Source organism: Schistocerca gregaria, chromosome 3 (genome assembly GCF_023897955.1).
Source record: "Schistocerca gregaria isolate iqSchGreg1 chromosome 3, iqSchGreg1.2, whole genome shotgun sequence".
Taxonomy (NCBI): Eukaryota; Metazoa; Arthropoda; class Insecta; order Orthoptera; family Acrididae; genus Schistocerca; species Schistocerca gregaria.
Window position 1 is genome coordinate 343358614 of NC_064922.1, and position 26199 is coordinate 343384812.

General features: G+C 44.5%; 1 protein-coding gene across 2 annotated transcripts in view; it reads left to right on the forward strand.

The window, feature by feature from the left end:
- The window catches only part of LOC126354820 (receptor-type tyrosine-protein phosphatase N2), a 394642-nt gene that overhangs the window by 314521 nt on the left and 53922 nt on the right, over positions 1–26199 (forward strand). Inside the window, exon 12 of one of the 2 annotated variants that reach the window (XM_050004761.1) lies at positions 11557–11643. The exons of the other annotated variant lie outside the window; for it this stretch is intronic. Within the exon in view, the coding sequence (XP_049860718.1) occupies positions 11557–11643 (87 nt within the window). The remainder of the gene's footprint in view (positions 1–11556; positions 11644–26199) is intronic. 2 annotated transcript variants of the gene reach the window in all.

Below are 26199 nucleotides of genomic sequence, written 5' to 3' on the forward strand. Positions count from 1 at the left end.
CTAGACTCCTCTGTTGAGGATCAATGGCGTGACCAGCCCTATTGGAGCGGCCCCACAGATTCTCGAACGTGTTTAAATCCGGGAGTTTGGTGGCCAGGAGAGTGTTCTTCGGCCGGCCGGGGTGGCCGAGCGGTTCTAGGCGCTATAGTCTGGAACCGCGCGACCGCTAAGGTCACAGGTTCGAATCCTGCCTCGGGCATGGATGTGTGTGATGTCCTTAGGTTAGTTAGATTTAAGTAGTTCTAAGTTCTAGGGGACTGATGACTTCAGAAGTTAAGTCCCATAGTGCTCAGAGCCATTTGAACCATTTGAAGAGTGTTTTTCGAACCATGTAAGCACACTGCTAGCTGTGTGACGCTTTGCATTATTTACCCTGATGGTACATGTCATCGTGCCGAGGAATAACAAATTGCATTCAGGGGTGGTGAAGGTCCCCAAGGATAAATGCTTGGTTGTGTTGATCAATTATGCTTTGCAGAATGTGGAAATCAGCCAGGAAATACCATGAAATCAATTCCCAGACCATAATGCAAGCAGGGTATTTGCTTTCAGACGTTTCACCTATACGGCAACAGCCGAGCCGTCTGTCGGTGGAACATAAAACGTGTTTCATCTGAAAACGCCACCTGTCGCCATTCAGTGGGCCTCCAGTCAGGTATTGGCGTGCAAATTCCAGCTTTTGTCGCCGATGGACAGCAGTCAGCATGGGTGCATGAACTGTGCGCTTGCTGTGCAGTCCCAAACGCATCAACGTTCCTCAATGGTCGTTGAAGAGACACTGTTGACAGCCCGTTGGTTCATCTAGGGAGTTAGTTGCTCAACTGTTGCACGACTATTCACCCGTTCACATCGCCGCAGCCATCGTTCACCTCTATTACCTTTTGGTGCACAACAGTCGGCTCGGCGTCGGTTTTGAATAGTTCCATTTTGTCAATCTTTAACCACGGTGGCACTCGAACAATTTACAAACTTGGCCGCTTCGGAAATGCTTGCAGCGTTGGCCCGAAATCCAATGATCATGTCGTTTCGTACGCCAAATAAGTCGCGCCGGTTCCGCATTACAACAACGGTTGCACTCACTCCCGCATCCCTGCGACACGCTTTATACACTGAAACGCCAAAGAAACTTGTATAGGCATGCGTATTCAAATACGGAGATACTTAAACAGGCAGAATACGGTGAAGCAATCGGCAACGCCTACTTAAGACGACAAGTGTCTCGCGCAATTGTTAGATCGGTTACTGCTGCTACAATGACAGGTTACCAAGATGTAAGTGAATTTGAACGTTGTGCTATAGGCGGCACACAAGCGATGGGACACAGAGTCTCCCAGGTAGCGTTGAAATGGTGATTTTCCCGTACGACCGTTTCAAGAATGTGCCGTAAATATCAGGAATCCGGTAAAACATCAGATCTCCGACATCGCTGCGGGCGGTAAAAGATCCTGCAAGAACGGGACGAACGACGACTGAAGAGAAGCGTTCAGCGTGACAGATGTGCAACTCTTCCGCAATTTGCTGCAGATTTCAATGCTGGGCTGTCGCAAGTGTCAGCGTGCGAACCATTCAATGAAACATCATCGATATGAGCTTTCGGAGCCGAAGGCCCTCTGGTGTACCTTAATGACTGCACGTCACAAAGTGTTATACCTGGCCTGGGTCCGTCATCACCGGCATTGGATTGTTGATGACTGGAAACGTGCTGCCTGGTCGGACGAGTCTCGTTTCAAATTGTATAGATGGACACCCTCTGTATGGGAAATGAACTTTCAGACATATTAGGGCAAAGGAAGAGGGATTACGTTAAGATATGAGAGAGATGATACTGTGAGATTTCAATGATGGGCCGTCAACAAGTGTCAGTGTGCGAACCATTCAGTGAAACATATGGGCTTTCGGAGCAGAAGGCCCAGTCGTGTAGCCTTGATGACAGCATGATACAAAGCTTTACACCTCGCCTGGCACTTCAACACCGACAATCCACTGTTGATGACTGGAAACATGTTGCGTGGTCGGACGAGTCTCGTTTCAAATTGCATCGAGCGGATGGACGTATACGGGTGTGGAGAGTACCTCATGAATCCATGGACCCTGCATGTGAGCAGGGGACTGTTCAAGATGATGGAGGCTCTATAATAGTGTGAGGCGTGTGCAGTTGCAGTGATATGGGACCCCTGATACGTCTAGATACCACTCTGACAGGTAACACGTATGTAAGCATCTTGCCTGATCACCTGCATCCATTATGCATTCCGACGGACTTGGGAAATTCCTGCAGGACAATGTGACACTCCACACGTCCAGAATTTCTGCAGAGTTGCTCCATGAGCACTCTTCTGAGCTTAAGACCTTCCGCTCGGCATCAGACTCCCCAGACATGGACATTATTCAAGATATCTGGGATGCATTGCAACGTGCTGTTCAGAAGAGAGCTCCACTCCCCTCGTACTCTTGCGGATTTATGGACAGTCCTGCAGGATTCACGGGTATCAACTGCCTCCTGCACTACTTCAGACATTATCTGAGTCCATGCCACGTCCTGTTGCGGCACTTCTGCTCGCGGGGGCCCTACACGATATTAGGCAGGTGTACCAGTTTCTTTGGCTCTTCAGTGTATATCTTCCACTGTTACTGCTGCGACGTGCCGTTCATTAGTGGATATTGCATCTTCACTTCGAACATAGACGTTGGTCACATGAACGTGACTCGACCGTGTGTAGTCGTCACGACATTGTGCACCCTGTAATTAGCGTAACCTTCTCTTCGCAGTTGTCGCTTTGAAAAATTACTGAGAGCTACTTCATTGTTTTGCGCTGTACGCTGTGTATGTCCTTTTCTTTTCTTTTTTTTGGCTCATCAGCCATCTTACTTGTCTGATGCGGTCCGCCAAGAATTCCTCTCCTGTGCCAGAATCTTCATCTCAGAATGGCATTTGCAACCTACTTCCACAATTATTTGCTGGCTGTATTACAATCTCTGTCTTCCTCTACAGTTTTTACTGTCTGCAGCTCCCTCTAGTACCATGGACGTTATTCTCTGATATCTTAACAGGCGTCCTATCATCCTACCCCTTCTTCTTGTCAGTGTTTTCCACATATTCCTTTCGTCTCCGATTCTGCGTAAAACGGCCACATTCCTTATCAGTCCACCTAATTTTCAAAACTCTTCTGAAGCACCACATTTCAAATGCTTCGATTCTCTTCTGTTCTGGTTTTCCCACAGTCAATGTTTCACTACCATACAGTGCTGTGCTCCAAACGTACATTCTCATAAATTTCTTCCTCGAATTGAGGCCTCTCTTTGATTCCAGTAGACTTCTCTCGGCCAGGAATGCCATTTTTCCCAATGCTAGTCTGCTTTTGGTGTTCTTCTTGCTCCGTCTGTCATTGGTGACTTTGCTGCATAGGTTATAGAATTTCTTAACGTCATCTAATTCGTGACCATCAATCCTCATCTTAAGTTTCCCGCTGTTCTCGTTTCTGCTATCTCTCATCATTTTTATCTTTCTTCGATTTACTCTCAGTCCGTATACTGTACTCATTGCAGTGCTCATCCCATTCAACTGACTCTGTAACTATTCTTCACTTTCATTGAGGATAGCATTGTCATCGTCGAATCCCAAACTACTGGCCATTAAAAATGCTACACCAAGAAGAAACGCACATGATAAACGGGTATTCATTGGACAAATATATTATACTAGATCTGACATGTGATTACATTTTCACGCAATTCGTGTGCATAGATCCTGAGAAATCAGTACCCAGAACAACCACCTCTGGCCGTAATAACGGCCTTCATACACCTGGGCGTTGAGTCAAACAGAGCTTGGATGGCGTGTACAGGTACAGCTCTCCATGCAACTTCAACACGATACAACAGTTCATCAAGAGTAGTGACTGGCGTATTGTGACGAGCCAGACGTTTTCAGCTGGTGAAAGATCTGGAGAATGTGCTGGCCAGGGCAGTAGTCGAACATTTTCTGTGTCCAGAAAGGCCCGTACAGGACCTGCAACATGCGGTCGTGCATTATCCTGCTGAAATTTAGGGTTTCGCAGGAATCGAATGGAAGGGCAGAGCCGCGGGTCGTAACACATCTGAAATGTAACGTCCACTGTTCAAAGTGTCGTCAATGCGAACAAGAGGTGACCGAGACATGTAACCAATGGCACCCCATACCATCACGCCGGGTGATACACCAGTATGGCGATGACGAATACACGCTTCCAATGTGCGTTCACCGCGATGTCGCCGGCCGGTGTGGCCGAGCGGTTCTAGTCGCTGCAGTCTGGAACCACACGACCGCTACGGTCGCAGGTTCGAATCGTGCCTCGGGCATGGATGTGTATGATGTACTTAGGTTAGTTAGGTTTAAGTAGTTCTAAGTTCTAGGGGACTGATGACCTAAGAAGTTAAGTCCCATAGTGCTCAGAGCCATTTGATCCATTTTGAAACCGCGATGTCGCCAAACACGGATTCGACCATCATGATGCTGTAAACAGAACCTGGATTCATCCGAAAAAATGACATTTTGCCATTCATGCACACAGTTTCGTCATTGAGTAAACCATCTCAGGCGCTCCTGTCGGTGATGCAGCGTGAAGGGTAACCGCAGCCGTGGTCTCCGAGCTGACAGTCCACGCTGCTGCAAACGTCGCCGAACTGTTCGTGCAGATGGTTGTTGACTCAGGGATCGAGACGTGGCTGCACGATCCGTTACAGCCATTCGAATAAGATGCCTGTCATCTCGACTGCTAGTGATATGAGGCCGTTGGGATCCAGCACGGCGTTCCGTATTACCCTCCTGAACTCACCGATTCCATATTCTCCTAACAGTCATTGGATCTCGACCAACACGAGCAGCAATGTCGCGATACGATAACCCGCAATCTCGATAGGCTACAATCCAACCTTTATCAAAGTCGGAAACGTGATGGTATGCATTTCTCCGCGTTACACGAGACATCACAACAACGTTTCACTTGGCAACGCCGGTCAACTGCTGTTTGTGTAAGAGATATGGGTTGGAAACTATCCTTGTGTCAGCACGTTGTAGGTGTCGCCACCGGCGCCAACCTTGTGTGAATGGTCTGAAAAGCTAATCATTTGCATATCACAGCATCTTCTTCCTGTTGGCTAAATTTTGCGTCTGTAGCACGTCATCTTCGTAATGTAGCAATTTTAATGGCCAGTAGTGTGTAATTGATATTCTTTCACCTTGAATTTTAATTCCACTCTTAAGCCTCTCTTTTATTTCCGTCATTACTTTTTCAATTTATAGATTGAACAGTGTTGGCGAAAGACTGCATCCCTGTCTTACACCCATTTTAATCGCAGCACTTCGTTCTTAGTCTCCCACTCTAATTGTTCTCTCTTGGTTCTTGTACATCTTTATATTACCCATCTTTCCCTATAGCTTATCAGTATTTTTCTCAGAATTTCGACAGCGTGCATAATTTGACGTGTCCGGGTCGTAAAGTCCTATGAACATGTCTCGATTTTTCTTCAGTCTTGCTTCCATTAAAAACCGCAACGTCAGAATTGCCTCTCTGGTGCTTTTACCTTTCCTAAAGCCAAACTGATCGTCATCTAACACATCTTCAATTTTCTTTTTCTTCTTGTGAATATTATTCTTCTCAGCAAATTGGATACGTGAGCTGTTAAGCTGATTCTCGCGCTTGTCATGTCTTGCAGTCCGGAATTGTGTGGATGATATTTTTTTCGGAAGTCGGATAGTATACCGCCTGACTCATACATCCTACACACCAACGTGAATAGTCGTTACTACCACTTCCCTCAATGATTTTAGAAATTCTGATGTAATGTTATCTGTCTCTTCTGCCTTATTTCATGTTAAGTCTTGCAAAGCTCTCTTAAATTCTGATTCTAATGCTGGATCCCTATCTCTTCTAAATCGATTCCTGTTTCTTCTTCCGTCTCATTAGACAAATCTTCCTCCTCATAGAGGCTTTCAGTGTGCTCTTTCCACCTATACGCTCTCTTCTCTGCATTTAACAGTGGAATTTCAGTTGCACTCTTAATGTAGCCAGCCTTACCTTTGATTTCACCGAAGTTTGTTTCGACTCGTAAAGTAAAAGAAAGAATGGAAGTCTCAATCTTCGTAACCCGGTTATGATCTGCGGTCTGGCTTTCGCAGCTGCCGCAAGCTGTGCCGCCTCCGCCGGAATCACTGGAAATCATGGAAGTCTGGATTGCGACAACCGCGTAGAACTCGCGGTGTGTAAACTAAGACGTAGGCCGTTGCCGTGACCAGAACGCCACACTGCCTCTTAGGTGTTCAGGACATTGCCTTGCTGGAGTGCAAATCACCTGCGCTGTACTGTAGGTGAAGAAACTGATGGACATGATCTGACTGTAGGTTTCTATATCATCCGCCGATGAGATACGTTGGCAGGTGTATCAGGGGCTCCATTTCTTCCCAGATTAACATTTCACAGGCCGTACCTCCATCATCGTCTGGTTAGGAGATGATTCGCCTAACGCGGTTTTCAACGTACGTATCGCTTGCCTTCGGCGAGTACCAACATGTGCCGAAACTCCACCATCCAGGCGACTATTTTTCCGCACTTTGAGCGTCCAGTAGCGGTGTTCCAGTGCTTACCCAGATCTCTGTCTTGTGACATGGGAGGATGATGATGATGTGGTCTTACACTCCAAGGAACGTAGGGAACGATGCGGGAGACCCGCTGTATTAGGTAAGGTCCTAGTGGAGGTGGTTTGTCATTGCCTTCCTCCAACCGCTATGGGAATGAAGGATGATGGTGAACATGACACAACGACACCCAGTCATCAGGAGGCAGGAAAATGCCTTGACCCCGCCGGGAATCGAACTCGGAACCACGTGCGCGGGAAGCGAGAACGCTACCACAAGACCACTAGCTGCGGACACATACTCTCTCTTCAACAAAGCGTCATCCCAGATTCAGTAAACGTGAGTGTTCACGGATAATGTAAACAGATACTGTAACCAGTTGAGTCTAAATTTGCATTGTCCGTTAGTGTAGGACAATAGTGTTTCCTTTCAGCTGCAGAGTGTAATGGCTGCTCTGCAACGGTTTGTAATGTCATCGTGTGATTTTCAGAGAGTTCTCTGTTCACACCGGAAGGAAATGTAACTGTAAAATTATCTGGTTTCGTTTTATTCTTCCCCATAGGTCACTAACTTACCCTTGAGCATTGGTTTTCGACTTGAGAGAGTTGGCTGTTCGATTCTTGATAGTGATAGAAATTATCTAGCTAGCATTTCTCCGCCGAGGGGAAGAGAAATGGCGTACAGTTCTCGATTGCCAGGCTCAGAACCAGTGTCCACCTGTCCTCAGTGCCTTATGAAAGGAGGGAATGCGACACTCCTTGGTTGACGTCTTCAATCAAGGAGTTCAGTTGAAGACCTCAACTTGGAGTCCCTTTGGCGTCGGCGTACCCAGCAAGGGGTTGGGGAGAGCAGCTGCTACCACCCACCACGTCCCCTTCTACTACCAGGAAAAAAAATCTTCATAAACTACTTCCCATCCTGCTGCCGCAGACAGGCAGAAGTTTCACTTCGGAGTCAGTTTAAATAAAGCCAAAACGTGTAATGGCTACTGACTAATACCATGTGCACTAGGAGCCATTTGTCGTTAAATCTAAAACCATTCCGCCATTAAACGCGAAGCTAGTATGAACTGCCCCTCTCCCCCTCGGGTTCGAATCACGGTCTGGCACACATTTTCACTCGTCAACGCTGACTCCGCATACAGACCCGCTGCAGCTAACGCCAATAGTCCCTTTCCTTTCCTTTTCCCCCCTCCACCTTCAATTTACGTAATATATATAACAGCTGTGGATTCCGCATGGTGTCTGTTCTTTCGAAAATGTCCGAAAGAACAGACACCACACATTCATGTAACTGATTCGCCTCGATGGGTAATGAATCTACCATCTTCAGTGCAGGTCCACAATTACGTCCGACCTCCTGAGGGAATCTGAAAGCAGCGAGCGTGTAGAAACGTGGATAGGGACTGTGATAGGTGGCGCAAGGTGGGAATATGGGTCGGCCGACAGTCCACGCAATTGCCATAAACACTGTCCTGGTAGCGCAGTGATCGACGGAGCTGCCAAGGAAGCAGGACATCCCGGGTTCGAATCCCTACCCGGCACACAATGTCACTCGTCGTCACAGAATCCGCAGAAACTCTTGATACAGCTGATCAATAGTTCCTTCCTCGTCCTTTCCTTTCTCCCCCCCCCCCCCCTCCATCTTCAATTTACTTAATAAGTGCTACAAGCCTAAGTGGACACACGACGACAACAACGGACTCGAGTCCTCGTTATCTCATTCTTCATTTTCCGGGAATCCAAGAAATTATATGGCTATGAACTTTGCGGATTACCATTTAAGGATGCAGAAAGTGTGACATACGGAAGTTCATATGAGTCTAGGGAGCGTTCACGGATAGCAGAAGTGGTTAAGGCGAACGCTCGCGATAATGTAAAATCCAGGTTCGAGTCCCAGACTGACATATATTTTCATTTCGCTCTAATAGGTAGTGCAACTGTACCTAATATAGCTGATGTCAAAGAACTCGCAATCAGCAAATAAATTGCGAAATACTTAGTACACCTGTGGATCGTCAATAATGTCTCTTCCGTCAGACATGCGTGTAGGGATATTTATTTTCGTTGTCCCCACTTATCTGTAGATTTCGCACAGTGAAGTAATTTGTGTTATCGTTATTGTTGCTGTGGTCTTCTGTTCAGAGACTGGTTTGATGCAGCTCTCCATGCTACTCTATCCTGTACAAGCTTCTTCATCTCCCAGTACCTACTGCAACCTACATCCTTCTGAATCTGCTTAGTGTATTCATCTCTTGGTCTCCCTCTACAATTTTTACCCTCCACGCTGCCCTCCAGTACCAAATTGGTGATCCCTTGATGACTCAGAATATGTCCTACCAGCCGAACCCTTCTTCTAGTCGAGTTGTGCCACAAACTCCTCTTCTCCCCAATTCTATTCAGTACCTCCTCATTAGTTATGTGATCTACCCACCTAATCTTTAGCATTCTTCTGTAGCACCACATTTCGAAAGCTTCTATTCGCTTCTTGTCTAAGCTATCTAACGTCCACGTTTCACTTCCATACATGGCTACACTCCATACAAATATTTTCAGAAATGACTTCCTGATACTTAAATCTATACTCGAAGTTAACAAATTTCTCTTCTTCAGAATGCTTTCCTTGCCATTGCCAGTCTGCACTTTATATCCTCTCTACTTCGACCATCATCAGTTATTTTGCTCCCCAAATAGCAAAACTCCTTTACTACTTTAAGCGTCTCATTTCCTAATCTAATTCCCTCTGCATCACCCGATTTAATTAGACTACATTCCATTATCCTAGTTTTGCTTTTGTCGATGTTCATCTTATACCTTCCTTTCAAGACACTATCAATTCCGTTCAACTGCTGTCCTTTGCTGTCTCTGACAGAATTACATTGTCATCAGAAAACCTCAAAGTTTTTATTTCTTCTCCATGGATTTTAATACCTACTCCGAACTTTTTTTGTTTTCTTTTCTGCTCTCTCAATATACAGATTGAATAACATCGGGGAGAGGCTACAACCCTGTCTCACTCCCTTCCCAACCACTGCTTCCCTTTCATGCGCCTCAACTCTTATAACTGCCATGTAGTTTCTGTACAAATTGTAAATAGCCTTCCGCTCCCTGTATTTTACCCCTGCCATCTTCAGAATTTGAAAGAGTATTCCAGTCAACATGATCAAAAGCTTTCTCTAAGTCTACAAATGCTAGAAACGTAGGTTTGCCTTTCCTTAATCTATTTTCTAAGATAAGGCGTAGGGTCAGTATTGCCTTATGTGTTCCAGCATTTCTACGGAATCCAAACTGAACTTCCCCGAGGTCGGCTTCTACCAGGTTTCCCATTCGTCTGTAAAGAAGTCATGTTAGTATTTTGCCAGCCGTGGCTTATTAAACTGATAGTTTGGTAATTTTCACATTTGTCAACACCTGCTGCCTTTGGGATTGGAGTTATTATATTCTTCTTGACGTCTGAGGGTATTTCGCCTGTCTCATACATCTTGCTCACTAGATGGTAGAGTTTTGTTAGGCCTGTCTCTCCCAAGCCTGTCAGTAGTTCTAATGGAATGTTGTCTACTCCCGGGGCCTTGTTTCGACTTATCTTTCAGTGCTCTGTCAAACTCTTCACGCAGTATCACATCTCCTATTTCATCTTCATCTACATTCTCTTCCATTTCTATAATATTGTCCTCAAGAACATCGCCCTTGTATAGACCCTCTATATACTCCTTTCACCTCTCTGCTTTCCCTTCTTTGCTTAGAACTGGGTTTCCATCTGAGCTCTTGATATTCACAAGTGGTTCTCTTTTCTCCAAAGGTCTCTTTAATTTTCCTGTAGGCAATATCTATCTCACCCCTAGTGATGTGCGCCTCTACACCCTTACATTTGTCCTCTAGCCATCCCTGCTTAGCCATTTTCCAATTCTTGTCAACCTCATTTTTGAGACGTTTGTATTCCTTTTTGCCTGCTTCATTTACTGCATTTTTATATTTTCTCCTTTCATCAATTAAATTCAATACCTCTTCTGCTACGCAAGGATTTCTGTTAGCCCTCGTCTTTTTACCTACTTGACCCTCTGCTACCTTCACTATTTCATCTCTCAAAGCTACCCATTCTTCTTCTACTGCATTTCTTTCCCCCATTACTGTCAATCGTTCCCTCATGCTCTCCCTGAAGCTCTCTGGAACTTCTGGTTCTTTCAGTTTATACAGGTCCCATCTCCTTAAATTCCCACCTTTTTGCAGTTTCTTCAGTTTTAATCTACAGTTCATACCAATAGATTGTGGTCAGAGTCCACATCTGCCTCTGGAAATGTCTTACAATTTAAAACCTGGTACCTGAATGTCTTACCATTATATAATCTATCTGAATCCTTCATCTTCAGAGCTCTTCCATGTGTACAACCTTCTTTCATGGTTCTTGAACCAAGTGATAGCTATGATTAAGTTATGCTCTGTGAAAAATTCTACCAGGCGGCTTCCTTTTTCATTCCTTATCGTATTTTATTGTAATTGTGCATACTTTGTTAGGGCTGAATGTCATGGCGTCAGCAAGGTACCTACAGGTGAGGTGCTTTCGTAGATTAGGCCAAGGATGACGGAAAGGATTGTTCACAGGCTCGATAATCATCCATCCCGTAAACCGTGGAAAATGCAAACAGGGAGCAAGTTGTTGGGCTGTAAAGACCACTGTGTCGAGCCCCCAATTAATTCTGTCAGTAAATAATTTCTGCGTCTCTGTGGAACAAAGACGTACAAGACTCGCTGGAACGACGTCGCCTCCGAAAAGGCAGGAGGGCGACTGTGTGAGGGAAGCCCGCAGCACAAGTGACGTACCGCGGAAGCGGTCTGGGAATGTTGGCGGCTCCGGGAAGGTGGCCTGCGGTCGGGAAGAGAGGAAGCAGAGCTGCGGTCCGGCAGGTGGAGAGGCCGAGGCTGAGCCAGTGTGTGCGTGTGTTTCAGCGTGCACACCTGGGACGAGGGCCGGCGCGTCGTGGCGGCCGTGGCGCGCCTGCTGGGACTGCACCCCGAGGCCTTCTCGCACGTCAGGTGAGTCCCGCACCGACACAGAAGAAACGGGAGCAGTGCTCAACACGAGCAAGTTACGGACAAAGTCAAAAAATGGACATCCACATCTACACGCTGCAGTTCACGCTCAAGTGCTTGGCAAACAGTTCATCGAACTACACTCGGACCCTCTGCCGTTCCACACTCTGACAGTGCGTGGGAAAAACGAACACTTAAATCTTTCCGTACGAGCTGTCATTTCTCTTATTTTAAAACGTTGATGTACGATTCCTATGTACCAGGAGCGTTCGATAAGTAATGCAACTTATAGATTACTGAAAGGAGGTTGGTTTTATTAAGGATTCCAGTAGGCCATATTATTCCCCCTTTCTTTCTTTCGCTTTCGCCATAGTCCCGCGGCGATCGCCGGGTCGGCGTGGTTACAACAGATTTGGCAATGTTAATGTTGCGGATTTCCGGATGCCCTTCCTGCCGCCACCCCGTACCCACCACGACGGAATCACAGTACGCAAAACTGTCTGTGTCGAGTGTAAATCGTGAAATAGTGCGGACCTCTGGCAAATGTTTTCAACGCGTGTAACTGAGGGGGAACATGGGTACCAGCCCGGTATTCACCTAGTAGGATGTGGAAAACCGCCTAAAAACCACATCCAGGCTGGCCGGCACACCGGCCATCGTCGTTCATCCGCCGGGCTGATTCGATCCGGGGCCGGCGCGCCTACCTGAGTGCAGGAAGCAGCGCGTCAGCGCTCTCGGCTACCCTGACGGATCAGCCATATTATTCCCCACTATTCTCCAATATTACCTTCCTTCAGTGCGGCGACCAAACTGGGAGAGCCTGTATACCCGCATAACACTAATCTACTGGTCGACGTCGGAGGCAACTTCTTGCTGCACAAATAGCCTCCTGGCCGTGCGGTTCTAGGCACATCAGTCTGGAATCGCGTGACCGCTACGGTCGCAGGTTCGAATCCTGCCTCGGGCATGGATGTGCGTGATGTCCTTAGGTTAGTAGGTTTAAGTAGTTCTAAGTTCTAGGGAACTGATGACCACAGATGTTAAGTCCCATAGTGCTCAGAGCCATTTGAACCATTTGAATCAATAGCCTCCCTCGTAACCCGCAAGCACTTCCACGCGTAAGGTCTTTCGTTGCTCTGTATGGTCTTCTGTTTGGAGGCGAGGAACACGGCAGGCACACACCTTTAAGGGGGGTAGGACGTCAAAAAGACTGACTTGAAGTTGGAGAACATTTTACACTACCGGCCATTAAAATTGCTACACCACGAAGATGACGAGAAATTTAACCGACAGGAAGAAGATGCTGTGATATGCAAATGGTTAGCTTTTCAAAGCATTCACACAAGGTTGGCGCCGGTGGCGACACCTACAACGTGCTAACATAAGGAAAGTTTCCAACCGATTTCGCATACACAAACAGCAGTTCACCGGCGTTGCCTGGTGAAACGATGTTGTGATGCTTCGTGTAAGGAGGAGAAATGCGTACCATCACGTTCCCGACTTTGATAAAGGTCGGATTGTAGCCTGTCGCGATTGCGGTTTATCGTATCGCGACATTGCTGCTCGCGTTGGTCAGGATCCAATGACTATTAGCAGAATATGGAATCGCTGGGTTCAGGATGGTGATACGGAACGCCATGCTGGATCCCAACAGCCTCGTATCACTAGCAGTCGATATGACAGGCATCTTATACGCATATCTGTAACGGAACGTGCAGCCACGTCTCGATCCCTGAGTCAACAGATGGGGACGTTTGCAAGACAACAACCACCTGCACGAACAGTTCGGCGACGTTTGCAGCAGCGTGGACTGTCAGCTCGGAGACCATGGCTGCGGTTACCGTTGACGCTGCATCACAAACAGGAGCGCCTGCAGTGGTGTACTCTGGGTGCACGAATGGCAAAACGTCATTTTTTCGGATGAATCCAGGTTCTGTTTACAGCATCATGATGGTCGCAGCCTTGTTTGGCGACATCGCGGTGAACGCACAGTGGAAGCGTGTATTCGTCTTGTTCGCATTGACGGCACTTTGAACAGTGGACGTTACATTTCAGATATGTTACTACCCGTGGCTCTACCCTTCATTCGATCCCTGCGAAACCCTACATTTCAGCAGGATAATGCCTCACCGCATGTTGCAGGTCCTGTACGGGCCTTTCTGGATACAGAATATGTTCGACTGCTGCCCTGGCCAGCACATTCTCCAGATCTCTCACCAATTAAAAACTCCTGGTCATTGGTTGAAGAGCAACTGGCTCGTCACAATACGCCAGTCACTACTCTTGATGAACTATGGTATCTTGTTGAAGCTGCATGGGCAGCTGTACCTGTACCACGCCATCCAAGCTCTGTTTGACTCAATTCCAGGCGTATCAAGGCCGTTATTACGGCCAGAGGTAATTGTTCTGGATACTGATTTCTCAGGATCTATGCACCCAAATTGCGTGGAAATGTAATCACATGTTAGTTCTAGTATCATATATTTCTCCAATGAATACCCGTTTAACATCTGCATTTCTTCTTGGTGTAGCAATTTTAATGGCCAGTAGTGTAATTTCCACTACCTATAATTTTACAAATAAATTCATAAAAATTTGTTAGCATGACCAGGGAGGATTCAGGATTCACACTCAAAGCAGTGGAAGTTCAAAAACATAACAAAATGAATTTTTTGTACTTGTGAAATTTCATAATTTTTTCACTTACTATTGGCCGCATTTCTTGCTACACGTACACATTTCTTCATAAGTGAGAGAGATTCTTCGATGAATTTTGCACAGCACACAAACCATACTTACATGTGTATGAAACTCTTAGAATTTTCTGAATCTACTAAAAAGTGTGCCTAAAAATGGAGATAATAAACTATATTTTTTTTCTAAACATGAGGTTTAAAATGTAATGGCTCATTCATTTTTTTCATAAATTAAATAAATTCTAGAGTTTCTTACACCTGTAAGTGAAGAAGTGATGAAATTTCATTTGTGAAAAAATTTATTTTGTTTTGCTTTTTAACTTCCAATGCTATGAGTGTGAATCCTGAATCCTTCCTGGTCATGCTGACAAGGTTTTATGAATTTATTTATAAAAGTATAGGCAGCGGAAATTAAAATGTCCTGTGGTGCCTCTCCTGCTCAAAGTCGACCCGTTTGACCTCCTACCCTCCTTAAGTAACACAACTCGTCAACAAGTGTGTCAGCACTACCGACAGAGACGTCAAGTTGCGCAGATCGATTTGTTATCTGTCGATCACCTGGAATGAGAGTGTCCGCACGTTCCAACATTGTACGATCACATTGAACCTATCGGCCGGCGCGCGGGAGATTGGACAGGTTTGCGCTACTTTGTTGCGATGATGACAGACACCTCGTCCGACGAATCACCGTGCTTTTGTTCACTGCCAGATCTTCGTAACCATTCTGCAAGAGCCTACGAAGATCTGCTATGCTCTGATTTTCCTCCAAAAGAAAGTCAATGACAACTCCCTGCTGGGAACGCATCTTCGTTAAAGACGCTATTTTGAAGGCTACGTATAGCAGCACCACCCATCGCAACTTTGTGAAACTATACGGACTGAAGCGGGAATATTTTCCGATGACCCACAACAAATTCCGCAGTTTTTCAACCGAAACTGGCCAAGCAAAAAATGTGTTGCATTCCTTGTTGAACACCACTCGTAGTTGGGGCAACAACAAAATATTTTTGCTTTCAGAGTAGAAAGTTGGTGATGAAATTTCGTGAAAAGATCTCGCTGCAAGTCTAAATCATTCAAATAGTTTTGTTCTTGTGATGACTTTACAATACATTAAACGATAGCACCATCTGCAAACAATGTAAGAGAACTTCTCAGATTGTCTATTAATTGTTTATACAGATTACGCACAGCAGAGGGTCTACAATACTTCCTTGTGGAATGCCAGATATCACTACTGTTATTCGGTGACTTTCCGTCAGTCATTACGAACTGTGGCCTTTATGACCACAAATCATGAAAGCTGTCGCACATCTGCGATCATACTCCATAGACACGCAATATTATTAGAAGCCTCTTGTGCATTCTGGAAATCTAGAAATATGGAATAAATTGTAGATCCTCTGTCGATAGCACTCATTACTTCGTGTGAGTAAAGAGCCAGTTGTGTTTCACAGGAACAATATCTTCTGACTCCGTGTTACCGATGAGACAACAGTTCAAAATGTCCGAACACAGTATATGTTCCAAAATCCTACAGCAAATCGGTGTCAGTGATGTTGGTCTGTAATTCAAGGAGATTACTTCTGTTTACTTTTCTTTTGTATTGGCTTTGCAGTCCTCAGGTAAAGATCGTTCGTCTAGCGATCGGTTGTATATTTTCGCTAAATATTACGTTAGAACGCGCTTGAAGGAACCTAACTGGTGAACAGTCTGAACCGGAACACGGCTTTATTAATTGGTTTGAGTTGGTTCGTTACACCGCGTGTATATCTCAGTCACCTCACGTGGACGCTTTGCAAGCCCAAACGCAGGGTAATGCACGCCCACATTTTGCCCAGGTTGTTTCTACTATGCTGTAGAAGTTTCACTTGGAAGCCCGTAGACATCTCTCATACAGTCTCGAGCGCTCTATACGCGATTTCCTTTTTTGGAGCCCTGAAGAACGTCATTCATGGTAGTCGATTTTTTTCGGACGCACGGGTGCACGCCTGGGGTCAATCATGGTAGGCAACCGAAAACATTTTTCCCTGAAGGTACTGATCGACTTGTCTCACAGTGGTTCAAATGGCTCTGAGCACTATGGGACTCAACATCTTAGGTCATAAGTCCCCTAGAACTCAGAACTACGTAAACCTAACTAACCTAAGGACATCACACACACCCATGCCCGAGGCAGGATTCGAACCTGCGACCGTAGCAGCCCCGCGGTTCCGGACGTCTCACAGTGGTATACATTTATTAACAGTGATGGCAATTACTTTTGAATTAACAAACAGTTTACTTATTTTTTTCCATCTGTCTCCCTCTGTCTGCAATTTATTTTTTAGCACAATTTAATTAGCGTATTGGGCCAAGAGAGGAGAAATAGAATAATTACTGCAGGATGCCAAACATGGAGAAATGTGTTAAATAAATGAAATGACTGATGACCAGGAAAGTGGAAATTTGGCTCCTGGGAAACAACAGTTAACAAAGGATATATTTTAGAATTATTTATTTTTTCGCCTTTTATACTTACATATCAGTGTAACTGACTGTAAACCAAACATCAGTTTCGTTCTTTATCTGGAGCACTAGGGAAACAATTTATCACCATTACTTTAAAATATATGATATGCATACTTTCCAATTTAAAATGCAAATGTTTTAATTGTTTCCTAATACTATTTTACCCCCATGCCACTCACTTTTACTGCACCATTTGATATGTCTTTGGTTTCTCCTTCACAGTTTAAAGTTTTGTCAAATTTAAATTATAATGCATTTTAATCTAAAATACTATTAATACATAGCGTCCCACATCTTCTTCGCATAGGATCCATGCCTCAAAAGTATATCCTCTCTCCACAGGTATATACTCTTTGCACTGCCAATTTAGGAGCTCTCTACTGTACCTTCCAGAAATTCTAATGAGCCTCCCGTTCCCACTGAACCAGTTAATCTTTGGGTCAGTCTATTGCAGTTCAAGACAAACGTTTTCTAAAACGCGACAATTATCACAGAACGACCCACTACGGCTTCCACTTTCGTTTACAACCACCCTCTCCAACTAACACATTAAAATGTGTCACATTAAATAGAAACCGTGAGCTAATGTAATACTTCCACCCATTACCCGTCCAACAGAAATCGCACAATGCACTATAAATATTAATGAGCCTAACGTCGGGACAATGTCCCTTCTCCTTCCTCCACACCCACAAAGCCTTTACCCAATTGATCCTCACTTGCGCAAACACTACTTGGGTAAATGCTTTCCCGAAATCCTATCACTCCTTCTTATTTCTTGAACATCGTTCTCGCTGCCTTACTGTTCACATCAACTTACTATCCCTAACAGAAATCTTTTGTTGACACTTCATGTTATCATTCCTGTCTATCCACATTGAAACTCATGTATAACCTTCACATCCTGTGAATTTGATACACGCAATTGCATTGTTTCTACTTAATATCTCCAACCACAACAGTCCGCTGCTCCTATTCTTACATGCCCCTTCCCCTCTCCTCTCTTTCTCTTTCCAAATCCTCAGTTCGGGAGGATTACCTCACCTCCATCTTGGACCAAACAATCCCTCACACAACAACCATACCACCACCAAATCCACTCTGTATCTTACCTTGGTGTCTAATATCGTGTTATAGTCGTATTCTTGTCGTCGTTAATGATAATGATGATGACAGTTATGGTGAAAGGAGGATAATGATGACGATGTTGATGAAAGGAGGAGAGCGAAACTCGATGTCACCGCCTCTCTCGTGTAGTACCAAGGAGGCCGCCAAGCCTAACACATCCAACTGAAGGACGGTTCGCCACGTCCTCTCTCAATGGGACACTGTAGAGGGATTTGAGTTTGACATAACGTCTGGTGATCAGGAATTTTACACCACCGTCACTTCTCCCCTTGACGGTGAAACATAGGTGTTACAATTTTGTCACCATCGCAAGTCAGACCAGCTACCCCTGTACCGAACTCCAGTTTACAAGCATGTGTTAACCATGTTGCCTGTGGATACGAGTAAAATCAATAGACCCAACACATGAATTTTTGATGTGTTTGGCTCCGCATACAATTTCCGTGTCGTCAGTTACATTAACTTGAGAACAAGAAAACATGTATTACATTAATAACTGTAGAACATTCACTTCTGTTTCAGTGCATGTCCTCGCTAAATAATAAAACGTGAAAGCTTTGTTTTCAAGTAATTTACAATCAAGTCAATTCGGAATTGTTATAAAACACATCTAAAGCTGAGAGAGTAGTCAGCTGGGGATTTTTGTGTCCTGTGTTTTCCTCATCCACTTCATGAATAGAATGTAACGTGTTCCATTATCAAAACCTAAATTTACAACCAAGATCAAACACTGAAATATTCAAGTTTATAAACCCGATAAACGAAATAAAAGTACATGAATATTATGCACAACCTTTATTTGCTTGATTCTTATTTCGCTCAAGATGTTACGGTATAAATAGATTTACTACTGTGAAGCTTCATGCATATGCAAGACAGACATGAAAATGGGTGCAGTGTGTACGTTCTCTCACTGTCGCAAGATTTTGCAGGTGAATGAGTAAAGCACCACAGTCTTCCTTCAGTGACTTCCTCTTCTATTTCAGTTTCACCTCGAGGACGCGTTTCAGATATTCCAAATACTATTTGGCAATCTGATGTTTATAGTAGAGCTCATGCGTAACCCCATAGTGCCCAAATTAATTTTTTGGTATTTTTTTTATATTTATTACTTTTACCTTGTACGATATATGTAATGCCGAGCAACATACGTTTATATGAAGAGGTTACACATTTTTTACTCAGTGAAATAAATTATACAAGAGACAGATCAGAAATCAAAAACAAAAACCTTGTATGATAAGCAGCAAAACATTCAAACCACAGTACCACATTGCATTTCTTGCACTGGATAAGTGTTGGTGACATAGAGTTTATTGGAAAACCTCGTCTTCTTTTGAGGTGGTCCAACATATCCTCTTCTTTTGAGATGGTACAGTTTCACAATCAGATAGTTCATTCCATCAAGCTGGAGCTCATCTACCACAGTACTGGAGTGTTCGTTTGTCCAGGTCCTTTTAGTGGCGTTGCTTATCTCTTGAAATACACTTGCACATTTTCTCCTCGAAAATTTATGCGAGGGATTGTATTTCCTTTTTTTCAGTGGAGTATCTAGGCATCGTGCGCAGCGACATCCAATAACCAACTGAAAAAACACCAATCCCATTTTCTGTTATAGATATTTGTCCCGTAATCAGTCACATTGTCATCAATGGGAACAATTCCATCTATGTGCTTGTTGTATTCCGTCAGAATGGAGGGTAGAGGAACTTCGGCGAGAACATTAGATTGTGTTGTATTTTATGATGCAGAAACAAAGGAGTTTTCATGCCATTTGCACAGAAACAGACCACTGATTGTGGTAGAATGAATGATACCTCTTTCATGTTTCTGTTCCTTCTTCTTTGGAAGCGAACATTTTTGAAGAACTCAAATTACTCTCACGGTTCCAGTGCCCCCGAAACCTCCTTCTCTGAGAACAGTTAATAAATTGAAAATTGTAAACTGGATGTCAAAATAGGAGTCAAAATGGAAATAAAAATTATTATAGTGCTCTCATTAAGCTTAGTGTTACTTTTACGTAACGTCCCTGTGATACAAATTATATCGCATAAATTCCAAGAAATGACATGTGATTGCTGTTTTATTAATTTAATTTAAAATGTTTGAACCCAAAGGACAAAATGTTTTAATTGTCATATTTTGAATCCATGAATATGGTCCGTTATTTCAGATATGTCCGAAAGAACAGACACCACTTTGATCCATCAGCCAGTATGAATTAAGACGCAAAGGAATTACAGACATTGGCTGCGAGCAGGCATTGCTTGAAATCAATGGGAAAAGTTGCAGATTTGTGCCGGGCTGGGTCTCTTCCTCACTAGGCGGATGCTCTGGCCACTAAACCATCCGGACACACTGGTCATCGGAACTGCACGGACTGACGTAGCACATCTCCCGTCAGACCCAAATCCTCAACTTATCCACTGACTACTAATGTAGTGTCCCTTGCCCATCATCCTCATTATAGATGCATTTCGCCGATTCCCGTCCTAGTTCGAGCTGCAGAGTGAAAATTTCATTGTGAGCACATCTCCGAGGCTGTGGCTAAGCCATGTCTCCGCAACATCCTTTCTTTCAGGAGTGCTAGTTCTGCAAGGTTCGCAGGAGAGCTTCTGTTAAGTTTGGAAAGTAAGAGACGAGATACTGGCGGAAGTGAAGTTGCGAGGAGGGTCGTGAGTCGCGCTTGGGTAGCTCAGTCAATAGAACATTCGCGAGCGAATGGCAAAGATTCCGAGTGATAGTCTCGATCCGGCACCCAATTTTAGTCTACCAGGAAACTACATATCGGCGCACACTCCCCTGAAAAGTGAAAATTTCATTCTGTATATCATCTTCTTTTAAGTATTCTGCTATCAAATTGTACTTATTTATATCGAATCTTTAGAGTCAAATGGTAACAGTTGTTTGTAGTGGTAAACCCTTTGCATCCAATTTCCTTTGCAGTACTGTTTGTGAATCGTTGTACTTAGTGCACGCCAGTATTGCATGATTCAGATCGTCCATGTTAGATCAGTGTAAAAGCGTACTGTATAGATTACACCGTATAATCAAATACTGAAATGAAACCACTGAAGAAAGTGCTTACAATCAGCCGTCTGGCAATCTTTGAATTCTTTTCAGTATCAGAATTTGACTACCGCAGTTCACACAGTAACTGCCATTTGCTTAACTGATGCCGTGTTGTCTCTTCTTCTTTTACGACATGCCGTTCTGCATCTCTGTAACTTTCGGCAGTGAAGTGCTTCGTGTATAATGTCAGCACATCCTGTAACTTGAATGTCTTACTGTTTCCAGGGATACATCCTTTTGTCTGAATCGCAATAAACTGTATAGGCGTTACGTTCCAGTGGTACGGCTGTAACGAACCGACATCACTCGCAGCCTTAGCCGTTTCATGAACAGTGTAGCAGTCTACAGCGTAAGCTTTAACCTGTTCAAGTAATTGGAGCTAAATTGCAATCTGGTCGACGTTGGCTCTCATTTCCACAGTCATTTTATGTCTTACTTTCTTCATGGTTTTCGTAGCCTGAATTCAACCGTGACGGTAGATGCAAATCGTTGTCCACAGTAACAAGTTAAGGGGTTCTGTTTCCAGCAGCACATACTGGACCTATTCTGAACACTTCATCATTCATGTTGTCACTATAATCTCCAGCAGGTTTTGGCTGAAAGTCACAAGAATCACACTCCATAAAATCGCTATTACTACCTATACTAGCCGCCGGAGTGGTCGAGCGGTTCTAGGCGCTACAGTCCGGAACCGCGTGACCGCTACGGTCGCAGGTTCGAATCCTGCCTCGGGCATGGATGTTTGTGATGTCCTTACGTTAGTTAGGTTTAAGTAGTTCTAAGTTCTAGGGGACTGATGACCTCAGAAGTTAAGTCCCATAGTGCTCAGAGCCATTTGAACCATTTTTGAACTACCTATACTGAAGTGACAAAGAACCTGGTATAGGCATGTGTATTCACATACACAGATTTGTAAACAGGCACAATACGACACTGCTGTCGGCAACGTGTATATAAGACAACAAGTGTCTGGAGCAGTTGTTAGATCGGTTACTGCTGCTACAATGGCAGATTATCAAGATTTAAGTGAGTTTGGTGTTATAGTCGGCGCAGGGAAAACGGACACAGCATCTCAGAGGTAGCGATGAAATGGGGATTTTTCCGTATGACCATTCGACGAGCGTACCGTGATACAGGAAGGCGGTGAAAGATCCTGCAAGAACGGGGCTAACGACGACTGAAGAGAAGTGCAACCCTTCCGCAAACTGCTGCAGATTTCAGTGCTCGACCATCAACAGGTGTCAGCGTGCGAACCATTCAAAGAAATCTCATTGACATGGGCTTCCGGAGCCAAAGGCCCACTCGTTTACCTTTAATGACTTCACGACACAAAGCTTTACACCTTTCGATATCAGGCATTACCTCTCATCACGAAAAACGCAGTAGCCGACGGTCCCCACTTAAAGACCGAGAGCAGCAGCGTTTTCGTAGTTGTATGTGCTAACAGACAAGCAGCACTGCGTGAAATAACCCTGGAAATCAGTGTGGGACGTACGACGAACATACCCGTTAGGACAGTGCTGCGAAATTTGGTACCAGATAAACGACGCGAGTGCCTTTGCTAACAGCACGATATCACCTGCAGCGCCTCTTCTGGGCTCGCGACCATATCGATTGGACCCTAGACGACTGGAAAACCGTGCCCTGGTCAGACGATTCGCGATTTCAGTCGACAAGAGCTGATGGTAGGGTTCTACTGTGGCGCAGACCCCACGAAGCCATAAACCCAAGTTGTCAACAAGGCACTGTGCAAACTGGATATGATTCCTAAATGCCCTGAGCTGTGTTTCTATGGAATGGACTGGATCCTCTGGTCCAACTGAACCGATCATTGACTGGAAATGGTTATGTTCGGCTACTTGTAGACCATTTGCAGCCATTCATGCGTTTCATGTTCCCAAACAACGATGTAATTTTTAAGGATGACAATGCACTGTCATTGGGAAACGATTTGGCCACCCAGATCGCTCGATACGAATACCATCTAACATTTATGTGACATAATCGAGAGATCAGTTCGTGCACAAAATCCTGCGCCGGCAACTCTTTCGCAATTACGGACGGCTCCAGAGCAGCATGGCTCCTTATTTCTGCAGGGGAGTTTCTAAGACATGTTGAGTCCATGTCGCGTCGAGTTGCAGCACTCCGCTGAGCAAAAGGAGGTCCGAGACGATATTAGGAGGTACCTCACGACTTTTGACACCTCAGTGTATTTGTAATGTTTGCAGTATGGACGGTGAGGATGCTTTCTCAATAAAAATGATATGTGTCTGTTCAACGAGCTTTATGGAAAGGTTTTGGTTCAAAAAGAAACTGAACAGGTTGCAGCAAGAACAGTAATTCTTGTTGTAGCCTTTTCTATTTATCTTAACTACCAGCGATGGCTCTGCTCCTTTTCAGATACTTTCAGGATCTATTTTCATCAGCGACACATTTTTTTTCCAAAATTTGTTTATTTATCTGGAGGAGTAACCGTTTCTGGTTGCGCCCCATTTTATTCACTATACTTCATCCGGATCCCACTCCAGCTACTGCCGGGTCTGGGTGCTGACGAGTCCTCTCCATTTGGATCGCTCCTCCCACCACTTTTCTTCCTCCACTTGCTGCTAGGTCACACCTCCCCTTTCCACAGATATTCCCACTCCCATTTTCCACTGCGCTCTTGGGCGCCCTGTAGGTCTTTTCCCATCCATCTTTAGTTCTTCCACAATTTTGGGGAGTCTCTGCCCATGCATCCTCTTAACATGCCCATAGCATCTTAATATTTTTTTTTCCTCATAGTCCGCAGCTCGTGGCCGTGAGGTAGCGTTCTCGCTTCCCGCGCCCGGGGTCCCGGGTTCGATTCCCGGCGGGGTCAGGGATTTTCTCTGCCTCGTGATGACTGTGTGTTGTGTGATATCCTTAGGTTAGTTAGGTTTAAGTAGTTCTAAGTTCTAGGGGAGTGATGACCATAGATGTTAAGTCCCATAGTGCTCAGAGCCATTTGAACCATCTTCTCTCATACTTTCTTGTTTAAGGTCCTTTCTAATCTCTACATTCCTTACTCTGTCCAGTCTTGTTTTTCCCTTAACTGCTCTGAGAAATTTCATTTCCCCAGCTTGCAGTCTGCTCCAGTCCCTTTCTGTCATTGTCCATGTTTCTCCACCAAACGTGAAAATGGGGAAGTAATAATTCTTATACATAGGGAGTTTTGCTTTTTCTGAAACTTCCTTCTTCAAAATAAGATGTTTTATTGTTTGGTAAAAATTGCCTCCCTTCTGTAACCTATTAATTTCGTTAGTTATTCTTCCATCCCTAGATATTTCATTCCCTAAATAAATGAGGGGTTCTCCATTCAAGGTAATATTTCCGTTGATCCCTTTCTCTCTTCCAAATACCATTACTTCACTCTTATATTTATTTATCTTTAATCCATACCTTTTCATTATTTCCTTCCACGCATCAAGTTGTAACTGTACATCTACCTGTTTATCACCCCATATTACAATATCATCTGCAAAAATCATCTTTTTGTCTTTTTCTTTTACTATGTCTTTAACTGCCTTATTCATACCCTCCATCACAACATTAAATAGTGTACTATTCACTATATCTTCTAAAAGTCTGAAAGTTCACAAGCTGATGTTAAAAATGTATAAAGAAAGTGTTTAAAGGCTGTTCCAGCTCACGTGTCCACCAGTGGGCAGGGGCTGCAAACAGTTGACGCCTGGGGCGCCACCGTGTGCGACAGTTCTGGATCGGCCGAATGCAGGCGAACGGGGTCACCGGAATGGTTCGCGCATGCGGCGAAATGCCTGTTATACGGCCGTCTGGCGGGCAACCTACACCAGCTGCGCCTGCCGGCGAGAGAGCTGAGAGGCGTTAGGCAGCGTCCGCGCCGTGATGGCATCGTTGTAACAGCCTACTTTAAGTAGAGTCGGACATGTCAGAGTGCCAATATCCCCTTGCTGACAAATTTTATGAAGATCAGCAGGATAATTATGCGTGTTTCCTCAATGTTCTGAGTCAGATGAAAACCATCTCCAGTGAGGAAATCTGTTATTGTTAGTTAAAATTTAAGCCCTGTAGGATCCTCCATAGACCTGCTCTTCTCACCAGAATTCAATTACGGACTTTTTGACGTACAGGCAACAAGTACCAGTACACAGGGTGAACAGTATTTAAACCGAAAAAATCTGGGAGGTTGTAGGGGACATCAAAACAAATATTTTTCCCTAATGTCATCTTTTCCTACGAGGATTATTTAAACCGTTGGAGGCCGTATTACGCTCTTCAGCTGATAGAGGCCGTATTACGATCTTCAGTAGTTAGAGGGCGTATTACGCTCTTTCAGTTGTAGGCAACTGCTGTACACCAGTTTAGTAGTGCATTGTCCCTGTTTACTAATGGAGCGATACACCTGGAGCAACAATACCCTAATCGGCATGTCCTGCATCATACTGCCTTTGATGCTGTGTACCAATGTCTGCGTGAGACGAGGTCATTTAGCAGATTACGTGGACAGGGATACCGTCGATCAGTAAGAACGCTGCAATTTGAGGAAGCTGTCTTGCAGTATGTAGAGCGGGATCCTTCAATCAGCACTCGTGCAATTGCACGTCACATGGGGACGAATCAGACGAATGTAAGAACACTCCTTCGAGAGGAACTGTTACGTCCATTTCACATACAGCGTGTCCACAACCTGGAACCAGTTGATTATCCACCCAGAGAACAGTTTTCGCCGTGGTACCTAGAACAGTGTGAAATGCATCCTACATTTCCATCCTCTGTGTTGTTTACCGATGAAGCAACTTTCGGGCGTGATGGAGTCTTCAACATGCATGTTTGGTGTGAGGATAACCCACATGCCACAGTTACTAGCGCTCATCAAGTGCAGTTCTTCGTTAATGTGTGGGTCGGTGTTGTTGGAGACTGTTTAATTCGGACGTATCTGCTACCTAGTTGTCTCTTGGTCATAAAAAAATGGAAAAGTGTTTGTTGGTTTGGTTAATTTGCAGCCAGAGAAATGTTCCTCTACCGGTTTAAATACTCCTCATAGGAAAAAGTGACATTAGGAAAAAATATTGTTTCGATTCACCTACAACCTCCCAGAGTTTGTCGGTTTAAATACTTTTCACCCTGAAGCGACGAAAGTCCTGGCTTACTTCCTAAT